Source organism: Gopherus evgoodei, chromosome 2 (assembly GCF_007399415.2).
Source record: "Gopherus evgoodei ecotype Sinaloan lineage chromosome 2, rGopEvg1_v1.p, whole genome shotgun sequence".
Lineage (NCBI taxonomy): Eukaryota > Metazoa > Chordata > Testudines > Testudinidae > Gopherus > Gopherus evgoodei.
This window is the reverse complement of record NC_044323.1, coordinates 1-10,726: the sequence shown is the minus strand read 5'-3', so window position 1 is coordinate 10,726 and position 10,726 is coordinate 1. Positions and strand designations below refer to the sequence as shown.

The window sequence follows — 10,726 nt, the reverse complement described above, 5'->3', positions numbered from 1 at the left end:
CCACCCCTTCCCCAATCCTCCGCCCTGCCTCTTCTCACCCCCACTCCGCCCCTTCCCCCAAGCCTCCACCCCACCTCTTCTCACCCCCACTCTGCCCCTTCCCCCAATCCTCCGCCCTGCCTCTTCTCACCCCTGCTCCGCCCCCTCCTCACCCCCACTCCACCCCTTCCCCCAATCCTCCGCCCCGCCTCTTCTCACCCCCACTCCGCCCCTTCCCCCAATCCTCCGCCCTGCCTCTTCTCACCCCCACTCCACCCCTTCCCCAATCCTCCGCCCTGCCTCTTCTCACCCTTCCTTCGCCACCTCATCCCCATTCCACACCTCCCCCTAAGCCTCTGCCCCTGTCTCCTTACCCCTGCTCTGCCCCTTCCTCAGCCCCACTCCACCCCTTCCCCTAAGCCTCCGCCCCACCTCTTCTCACCCCCACTCCACCCCTTCCCCTAAGCCTCCACCCCTGTCTCCTTACCCCTGCTCCGCCCCTCCTCACCCCCACTCCACCCCTTCCCCCAATCCTCCGCCCCGCCTCTTCTCACCCCCACTCCACCCCTTCCCCCAATCCTCCACCCCGCCTCTTCTCACCCCCACTCCACCCCTTCCCCCAGCCTCTGCCCCTGCCTCTTCTCACCCCTGCTCTGCCCCCTCCTCATCCCCACTCCACCCCTTCCCCCAAGCCTCCATCCGCCCAGCTCTTCTTGCCCCTGCTCCGCACCCTCCTCACCAGGGCCGGCGTTAGGCCGAATCGCCCGATTCCCAGGAATTGGGCCCCGTGCCTAAGAGGGCCCTGTGCCTTAGACACTTTTTTTTTTTAAACTTACCCCGGGTCCCTGGCTGCAATCTGCTCAGGGGTCTTCCGTGGTCTCGCTCCCTTGAGCGAAGCGCAGGCAGGAGCGCGGCAAGCCCCGCGGCCCCGGCTGGAGCCCTGGCTGGAGCGCGGCAAGTCCCGCTCTCCCGGCTGGAGCTCTGGCCGGAGCGCGGCAAGCCCCGAGGCCACACTGTCCTGGCTGGAGCCCTGGCTGGAGCGCGGCAAGTCCCGCTCTCCCAACTAGAGCTCTGGCCGGAGCGCGGCAAGCCCCGCAGCCCTGCTCTCCTGGCTGGAGTCCCGGCCGGAGGGCGGCAGGTCCCGCTTTCCTGGCTGAAGCCCCGGCCGAAGCGCGGCAAGCCCCGAGGCCCCGCTCTCCCGGCTGGAGCCCCGGCCAGAGCGCGGCAAGCCCCATGACCCTGCTCTCCCGGCTGGAGCTCCGGGCCTTTAAATAGCCTCCAGAGCCCTGGGGTAGTGAGGGGCTCCAGGGGCTATTTAAAGGGTCAGGGCTCCAGCTGCCTGCCTCTGCCGCCCCGGTCCTTTAAATAGCCCCCAGAGCCCGGCCACCCCCATGCATTCCCCAGGGCTCCCGCAGCTATTTAAAAGGTCCAGGGCCGGGTAGAAGCAGGGGAGTCCCGGGCCCTTTAAATAGCCCCAAAGCCCTGGGATAGCAGGGAGCTTGGGGACTATTTAAAGGGCTGGGGCTCCAGCTGCCTCTGCTGCACCCCCTGCCCTGCCCACACCAGCCCCACTCCCCCTGCCTGCAGCCAGCTCTGCACCCTGTGCCCACAACCAGTTCCTGTCAAACCCCCTGCCCTGTCTCCAGCCAACCCCTGCCACACACCCCTGCAGCCCTGCCCAAAGCCAGCCAGCCCCCCACACACTGCTGCCCGCACCAGCCCTGCACACCCTGCCCTGTCTCCAGCCAACCCCTGCTGCACCCCCCTGCCTGAAGCCAGCCAGTCTCACACTCCTCTGTCTCCAGCCCTGCCAACCCCTGCTGCATCCCCCCGCGACCCTGCCTGAAGCCAGCCTGCCCCACACACCCCCTATCTCCAACCAGCCCTGCACCCCTTGCCCTGCCTGCAGCCAGACCCTACCTCCAGTCAGCCCCTGCCCTGCCTCCAGCCAGCCCCATGTCCACTGCTGCCCTGCAGTTCCAGGGCAGTAACCCTGCCCACCTGCTTCAATGAGAGGGGCAGGGAGCAGCTGGGACCCACACATGTGAAACAGCAGTCATTAATAACCAATCAACAGCATATATGATGCAATGTACATAATATATAATTTTATTATTTATGTAGTTATGAAAAGTAAATAATATATGAAAGAAATGAAAGGCTTTTTTTTCCACTTTTTTTTTTAAGTCATCCCTGCCAGGGCCCCGCCGAAAATGTTCGAATTGGGCCCTGCACTTCCTAAATCCGGCCCTGCTCCTCACTCCCACTCCACCCCTTCCCCCAAGCCCCCACCCCGCCTCTTTCCGGCTTCTGTCCCCTCCCCTGAGTGATTCCAGGAGCAGGACAGGGCTGGCTGGGGCCGGGTCAGTCGCTGCTGTTGGTGCCAGGCCCTGGCTCTGCTTGGACCCGTTCTGGGCACCACCAAAAATTATACAAACCTGCCGCCCGTGCTCCCAGCCCCACTTTAACTATACCAGTCTATCTTTAGAAATGCCCCCTGATTCCCCGGCTGTACGCCCTGTGCAGTCATGCTCCCCCTGCCTCTTTTTCGACCCGGCTAGGGAGCTGGGGGAGCTGGGGGCTAGGTTGGCTTGGCGGCAGTGGGGCCTGGAGAGAGGAGGTCAGCTTGGAACTCTTTGAAGGCGAGAGGAGAGTATTTTAAGAAGAATTAGAAGAGCACTGCGAGGGTTGAGTCTTGTTGGCAGGGAGAAAGTGGGATTGGGGCTGGGTGGGGGGACAGGCTACGGTTAGGGGCAGGGGTGAGGCACAGAGCAGGGAATAGCTGGCTTCAGTATCTAGGGATAAGTATCTCCGCTGCCGCCCGCCCTCCCCAAGCGCCCAGACTCTGTGCTGAGAATTCAGCTCTTCGAATCGTTGGGAGAAACACTGAACTTCAAACCAGCTCGACCTTCAGCATTTCCAGCCCCTGCTCTCTGTTCCTCTGTGCAGGGTGATGCATTGCCTAATCCACCTGCCCTCCCAGCCAGTGACCCGATGCCACGAGTCCCCTGCCTGCCAGGGACACTGGGAAAGGTTCAGCTCTGGGTGGAACATCAATCAGGTTTCAGATAAAACGTAGCGACCAGAATGGAAAAACAAACTGATCCAGCCGTGGGGGCTGGAAGACCTAGCGCCAGGGACGTACCCAGCCAGGTTTCCCAGCTTGTAGGGAACAAACCTGGCGTTATCCCCAGATGGACTCAATGGGACCCGCCCAGGCTTTGCCATCGCTGCTGCTCTGAGCTCCTTTCTCGTCACAGGGCGGGGCTGGGGAAAGCCTGCAGAGCCCCCTGAGCTCCTGTGGGGAGCACCCCTGGAGACAGAACCCTGAAGCTGTCAGAGCTCGGGGCAGACCCCATTGGGAAGAGCTCTGGAGAGATGGCCTCATGGCTGGGAGTTCTGTTCCTTTCTCTGCCAGCCGCTCGCCACTGGGCTGCCGGGATAGTGACCCCGCCCCGGCCATCCCTGGGTGCATTGCCCTGGTGCCCTCGGGTGGGCGATGCCCTGGGTTGCAAAGGGCTGTGATGAGCAGCCAGCCCAGGGGTGGGGGAGGGGTCCCAGCACCAGGCCGGAAGTAACGAGAGGCAGAAGCTGAACCTCTGTGGGTCTCTTTCCATTTCACCTCCAGAGCATCCCCTCCCCCACCCCAAACACACGCCTGTCCCTGGCCAGCTGAGGGCTGGGTGTGGTGCAAGCTGGTAGGGCGGGGGGTCTCCCTGCATTGCGGTGACCCGCAGGGCATGCAAAGCTTCCCCTTGGCACAGCCAGGGAGAGGAGCCAAGAGAGGATGTGCTCTGGCTCCAGGAGCCTGCAGCTGCAGCTCCTTCAGTCTGGCCCTAGAGGCTAGATGAGTTTAGGGACCAGCCACAGGAAAGAGCTTCCAGGCCACCAGGAACTGGGCACCCCGTTCCCCTGGCTCGCCCGCCCTCCTGCCCCACCCCCATGGCTGGGCTGGGCCAACTTTGCCTGCCTCTCTCCAGCAGCTCCCAGCAACAAATCGATGAGAGATTGCAATGGGAGGGTGCTGGCCCAGGACAGGGCAGCTTCTGGGGAATTAGTTAATGGATGACTAAGATCACCGGTGGGGGAGAGGGGCCAACGCTCACTGGGGTCCATTCGCAACCCGCACAGATGAAGGGGCTGCTCGTTCTGGGCTTGGGCTTGGTGGCCCTGGTTGCGGCTAGTGAATTGACGCAGCAGCAGAGGGTGGTGGACTTGGTGCTGGAGGCTTTTCACAACAGGAAACTTGTGCAATGGGTGTACAAGGAACAGGCGGTGGAAGATGTCACTGAAAGAGTGATGTGCGTGAGAGCCTGGCAATGCGTTGCTGTGCGCTGAGCTGCTGAGGCCCTCCCCAGAGGTGGCTGCCTCTGCAGTGATGGGGGAAGCGATTCCTGTCTGCCCAGCCTGTATGGTGCTCTGGGATCCTGGGGGATGGGAGGAACGTGGGACTCTCATGGCTGAGAGCCCAGGTGGGTGGGTTTGGGGTGGGGGTGCACACGGCCCTGGGTGGGGATGGAGGAGGTCTGCAGAGGCTGTGCGGGGGCAAGGAAGGGGAGTTGTGGGGAGGGTGGGTTTGGGTACAGGGAGGGGGGGTGGGGGGTGGGAGGGCAGTGGGCAGGGGCCTGGGGATGAGTGGGAGCTCTGCAGAGCTTGGGGCAGACACAGCCATGCTCAGCACCCCCAGTGGCCCATACGTCGTGCATCGCGTGGCTGGGGCATGGCCAGCTAGGGGAGAGGGCAGGGTGGCCAGGGCTCTGCACACCCAGAATGCCTCTTCGGGGCTGGAGAAGGCAGGACCAGAGCTCTTCCTCCTCTGCCGGAGCCCTGGCCTGGCCCGCGGAGCTGCTCACGGCCCCACAGGCAGCATGAGGCAGGCGTCTGTCGGGAGAGCTGGTCCCAGCTAACGGGGCTCAGCGTTCTGGGCTGGGGGTGCTCGGGCTAGGCTGGGTTGTGGGCACCAGGCCAGCCTTGTCGGAGGCGAATGGACGTTGACCTGCAGAGCTCAGCTAGACATGAATTGTGCCCGGCCCCCCTGAGGGGGGCAGCTAGCAGCCTTGGGCACAGGGTTGCGGGTCACTGCGGGGCCTAGGAGTGGTGATGTCCCAGTAGCCCCACCCCCTCCTGAGCAGGGGACCCTAGGCCCACCCACTTCCCTGGGGTCCAGCCCAGGGTCCCCGCCTTGGCAGCTGTTGCTGCTACTCACAATCCCTCGCTGCCCCTCTCTGGGCTGTAACCCGCTCTCCCCGGGTGCTCCAGCGGCTGCTGCAGCCTCGAGTGGGCTGACCACAGTGCTCGGCTCCTCCCGGTGGCAGCTTTGCCACCCCAGCTGTGCCCCTCGACCCCCTGGAGACGTCACTGAACCCGCCGTTGGCCCCTTCCGGCTGCTGCAGCGTGGGGCGAACCCCCCCCACATTCCAGCACAGGCCGCTGGTGCTCGGGGCTTCTCCCAGGCTCCTCTGCGGACACTGCAGCTCCTGGAGCAGGCACGTTTGCGACGGCATGTCAGACTGGGGGCCCGAGGCTGGTTTTCCCGGGAGCTGACACGAGGCAGCCCACTCCGTCGCCGCGCTAGGCAGCAGGGAGAGCCCCTGCGGGCGACACTGCCCCTCCACGGTCATGCCATGGTGGTGCGTGAGGCTGTACCCTGGAGGTGGCTGGTGGTGGCAGGCTGGTTCTGTCCCTGGCCGCGTGCTCAGGACCCTGGCTCTGTGCTGGGCTGGAGTCTCTGGCTAGCACAGCGAGCAATGCACAGCTCCCCTTGGGTGCTTCCTCGGGGCCCGCGGTGTGCCGGGGAGCCTCCACCCGCCTCAGCAGAGGGAGCCCGGGGCTCTGGCAGGAGCTGGCAGCAGCACTTTGCTGACCTGGTTTCTGTTGGGTTCCAGGAGTATCGGCGGGGCCTTTTGTGCGCGCTGCGGCTCAGGCTCCAGCAGACCCAGTGCCGGAACAGCCGGGGGAGCAGACAGGACTGCGCCCTCAAACGCAGAGAGAGGGGTGAGTGAGGGGCCAGCTGCCTCCAGCCTCTGTCTGTCGGTGGCTGCGGGCACGCTCCAGAGGGCCATTTCCTCCCCCTTCACCGGGGAGAGGGGCTGCGGTGACGCGCTCCAGCCCCTGGGAACGAGGGTGGGGGCAGCCGCCGGCTCCGCCGGGCCCCAGGGAGGAGTGCGGGGCGTTGTGAGCGGCCAGGGAGGGCTGGGCCTGGCACGTGTGGAGCAGTGAGGGCTCCAGCTGGACCCTGCGTGGTGTCGGGGGCGCGGTGCTGGGCTCCGGTCCCCTGCTCTGCCAGGGACTTCCCTGGGGACAAGTCCAGCATGTGGCTCTGGCTGTGCTGTGGTCAGCGCCTGCCCCCGCCCCACGGGCTGTGCGGGGGAGGGCCCAGCACCTACAGGGATTGGGGCCAGGGAGGTGCGGGTGCGAGGAGAACATACTCCCCGGTGAGGGAGGGGCACAGGCGGCACTGGGGACACGTGCAGCAGGGGAGCTGCTGCATGTTCTCGGCCCAGCCTGCCCCAGCTCGCCCACGGGGCTGTGACGCTTCCCTTGGCCCCTCTCTCCTCAGAGGAAGCAGATCTGCCTGGCGTGTGTCAAGTTTGACTCCCACAGCCCGGGCGAGGTGCTGGGCTCACTACGTGCACTGCAGGATGGAGATGCAGCAGGCTGTGAAGGTGAGTGCGCCTGTGGGGTCAGTGCGCTCTCCTGAGAGCAGGGTGCTGGGGAAATCGGACACGGTGGGGCCAGGCTCAGCTGGGCCATTCCACCCCCCAAGTCCCCCCCAGGTGCAGCATGGGTCTGCACATGGACAGACGGACACCCGTGCTCCTGGTAGATGCCAAGACACGCACATGCCCGTGACACATGCACACAGACATGCACACGCATGCAGCACGTGAGCACCGAGGCTCAGCGGTTCCATGCTCTGTGCAGACTGATGGTGCCAACAGCGCTGGGCCCAGCCCATGCCTCCAGGGCGCTGCTTGGGGCTGAATCCGCACCACCTCCCTGGCCGGAGCTGTGACCTGGCACCTCTGCCCCTGCAGGAGACGGAGATGGCGAGACACGAGGAGGAGTGCAGGACTGTGCAGGAGAAGGGCGAAGCACCCTACCGTCCCGGCCTGTTTGCCTTCTCCAAAGGGCTGCCGTCCTAGCCAGGGTGGCACCCCCCATCCAAAGCATGGTAGGACGGCCCCCCAGGCAGGGTCCAGGTGGGGGCTGGGCTGACCAGTTCTAGGCTGGGCTGCTCATGGTTCCTTTAGGGGGCTCTGAGCTGGGCACCAGATTGCTCCCCCCCTCCGACCAAGCCCCCCTGCTCTGCGCCCGCTCCCCTTGGAACTGATGCTCCTTGACCCACTGCTCTCCCCAGGGGCTGATCCCGCAGGCCACAGTCCAGCAGGGGGCCCCAAGATGCACCGCAGTGGGAGGGGGCGTGTCCAGCACCCCCAAGGGGGAACCAAGGGCAGGCAGCAATGGGGCTGGGGGTTCCGGGTCCAGCCTGGACTCGGGCTCACCCAAGGCAGGGTCACCAAGCTGAGCTGACAGCACCCCCACAGGGGCCCCGAGTGCCAGCCGGGGGTGCTGCCCTGCGGGCCCCTGGGGTGCAGAGGGATTGCCCTTGCTCCTGCCCCAGGCAGCCGCACCTCAAGGCCACGCTCCGGGCAGCTTTGCTTTCTGCAAACGTGACCCGCTCAGCTGGGCAGACGCCACCTTCAACTCCCAGAAACAAACCAGCCTGGCGAGCAGCAGGGACGGGGGATCCCCTGGAGCCCCCAGCCGCAATGCTAACACCATGGCGTGTCTCCTCTTCCCCTGGCCAGTGCCAACAGTGCCAGGGACACCTCTGGCGCCTCCCACCCGCCGGAAGGACGCTGCTATCGCTGCTGCCCAGCAGAGACCCGGCGACCACCCCTGCCCGTCAGAAACTGCGCCCACTCGAGCACCAGGCCGGGCAGAGCGGCCTGGCCAATGGATCCTGCTGCCCCTCCCCCCACCCCCGCCTTCCCCAGCTCCATCGCCCGGCTGTTCATCCCCAATAAAGCCAGACCCACAGTTGGGAAGGGCTGTGCTGTTATTCAGCCAGGGGCTGCCCTGCCGGCGGATGCAAAGTCGGGCCAGCCGGCCCCCAGGGTATTTCTCGGGTCACGGGGCTATAGCAGCACCTGCTGCTGAAGCAGAACAGCCGCCTGGGCCTGCCCCCCCCCGCCCCGGATTGCCTCAGTGGGTCGTCTGCTCCAGCGCATCATCTCCTGCCGGGGCAGGGCAGCCCAGGAGTCCGTCACCCGCCCTCCCACCCGGCTGGGTCCCTGGGCTCTGCCCCGCCTCGCACTGGGGGTGGAGCATTTAGCTGGGTGTGTTGGCCCCGGAGTGTGCATTTAGCTGGGCGTAGTGGCCAGCGCAGGGTCCCTGAAGCACCCTCCCGAGTTTTACAATCCAGCCGCCAGGAAGTAGGAGGATGCTGGGGTGAAGGTCCAGGCCAGGCAGGGATCTGGGGGACAGAGCTGGAGTGACGGGTGCAGCCCCCAGAACTGACCAGGGTAGGGCAGGGGCTTAAGAACCCCAAGATTATCAGGCCCCCCTTGTGGCAGTGAGGCCCCACAGGCCAGCCCGTCGGAAGAAAGTCACTGGGCCCTGCGGTGCAGCTGGGGTGCCCCTGGCTCTATGCACCGGGCACAGAGAGGCAGGGGCTGGGGAGGAGACGAGACATTTATTTCACAGGCAAATCTCTTCACATGGCACCACGGCACTTCCACACCAGGCAGGGCCTATGGTGCCGGAATGGGCAGCTCCCAGGCCCTGCCTCCCCTTGGTCACCCACAGGCTGTGTCCCCTCCTTCCCGAGTCCAGGGGATTGCGACACTCCTCCCCTGGGTCCTGCCCCACAGGAAGCAGGCTGAGCACTCCTTCCTCCCAGTGGCTCAGGGATGCTTGCCGCAGTCAGCACCAGGGCTGGCCCTGGTCTCTGCTCCAGTCTAGTCCATCCTGCGAGGGGTCCGGGAAGGGCTCCTGCCAGCCTCGCATGGAGAAAGAATCCCACGGGGTCAGCTGTGCGCCATCCCCAGTCCCTGGCAGGGCTCAGAGCAATGTGCCAGGGCACACACCATCCCGAAGCCCGGCTGGCGCTCCCCGGCGGGGGATGCTGCCAGGGCCCCACACCACTGGCAGAGCTGCCCTTCACCAGCAGATGGGGGTTCACAAAGATTACAGGTCCCCCCTGCCGGCTCCTCCTCTCTGCCACCGGGGTCAGCCGGCCGGTTCTTGCACAGGCACTGGGTTGGGAGAGGGAAGGTGCTGCCCTGGTGAAGGGACTGGTTCCCCCAGGACCTGGCCGGTAGGGACTGAACGCTGGGCCCTGCTGGCAGCTGGCGGGCTGCCTGCAGGAAGGAGACTCAAAGGGAAGGACAGGGGGATCCCCTCCCCAAACCCCTATCTGCCTCTGGCCCCCACTGGCCCTGTGAGCTGAGAGGCCAAGGAGCGAGGGAGCGAGCCATGGAGCAGGCGGGGCCGCTGCCTGTTGGTGGTGGGCTGCTTGCCCTGAGCTGCCCGCACGGTGCCTGCTGGTGGAATTGTCTCCGGAGCAATCTGAGAATTAAGCCCAGGGCAGAGGGAGATGGGGGCAGCCTCAGCCCAGGGGCAATGCCAGCGGCTGAGCAGACTCACCAGAGGCCCAAGGGGAACTGGCGAGGTGCTGTGGGGAGATCTGGAAAAGCCCCCAGGCTCACCGGCGCCCAGCTTCAGGGGCTCCCACACACACCGGTGCTGGGGCTCCGTGGCTAGGCTCATCGGCTCAGACCCAGGTGTGCCCCGCTGCGGGGCTGGGCCCCTCCATCCAGTCAGCTCCTGGAGCCACTCTGGCTTGGGAGCAGAGCCAGATCAGCTTGGGATGAGGGCCAGGGCCAGCGCCCCAGGGCCTCAAGCTGGCTGTGGTCAGCAGAGGAAGGCCGGGGACGAGGGCAGAAAGGGGCTCTCATTCCAGGCAGGCAGGGCACCGGGGCTAGAGGGCAGGGGGCTTTGCAGGTGGGGACTCAAGCATGGGCCTCCGTGGAGCTGGGCGATGGAGGCCGATCCCCAGCTTCACCCCTGCAGGTGGTGCCCGGCGAGCGGCTCAGAAGACGTAGGAGCTGGGGTCGCTGCGGACGCTCAGGGCCCGCTCCGCCTGGGAGATGGTGTCGTCCGCCCTCTCGCTCAGCTCCCGGCACTCCTGCAGCACGTCGTTGAACTGCTTGTAGGCCTCCTCCATGATGGAGCTGCGCCGAGCCGGCCTCTGCTCCCAGTAGCCCTCCTCCACCCAGGGCAGGGCCGTGCCCGGCGGCTCCAGGCTGCCCGCCCCGCCGCTGCCGCCCCGCTCCAGGGAGCTGTCCAGGTCCCTGCAGAGCTGGTAGAGCTCGCTGCCGCGCCCGGAGACCCTCTCGCCGTCGATGGCCTTGAGGCCGGGGAGCAGGTCCCCCAGGGCGCTGCGGTAGGCCCCGGTGGCGCAGACGGGGTTGCTGAGGCAGGCCCGGGCGTCGTGCAGACGCAGGCTCTCCAGCCGGCGCAGCCCCGCCAGGCACTGCAGCTGCTGCAGGCTGCCCAGCAGGTTGCCGGCTACGTTGAGGCTCTGCAGGCTCTCGCAGGCACCGAGTGGCTCCAGGCTGCAGATGCGGTTGGCCGAGAGGTTGAGGACAGCCAGGGACTTGAGGGCAGCCAGGGGGCCCAGGTGGGCGATGGCGTTGCCGGAGAGGTCCAGCCACTCCAGGCTGGCGCACTCGCCCAGGCA

At 65.9% G+C, this 10,726-nt stretch overlaps 1 protein-coding gene across 1 annotated transcript; it reads right to left on the bottom strand.

Moving 5' to 3' along the window:
* Positions 1 to 8,662: 8,662 nt before the first annotated feature.
* Positions 8,663 to 10,723, bottom strand: LOC115647260 (leucine-rich repeat-containing protein 61-like; the record flags this gene model as incomplete). Its single annotated transcript, XM_030554166.1, has 1 exon — positions 8,663 to 10,723. A coding segment is annotated over one exon (648 nt), but the record flags the coding sequence as incomplete, so codon positions are not given.
* Between the last annotated feature and the right edge of the window lie 3 nt (positions 10,724 to 10,726).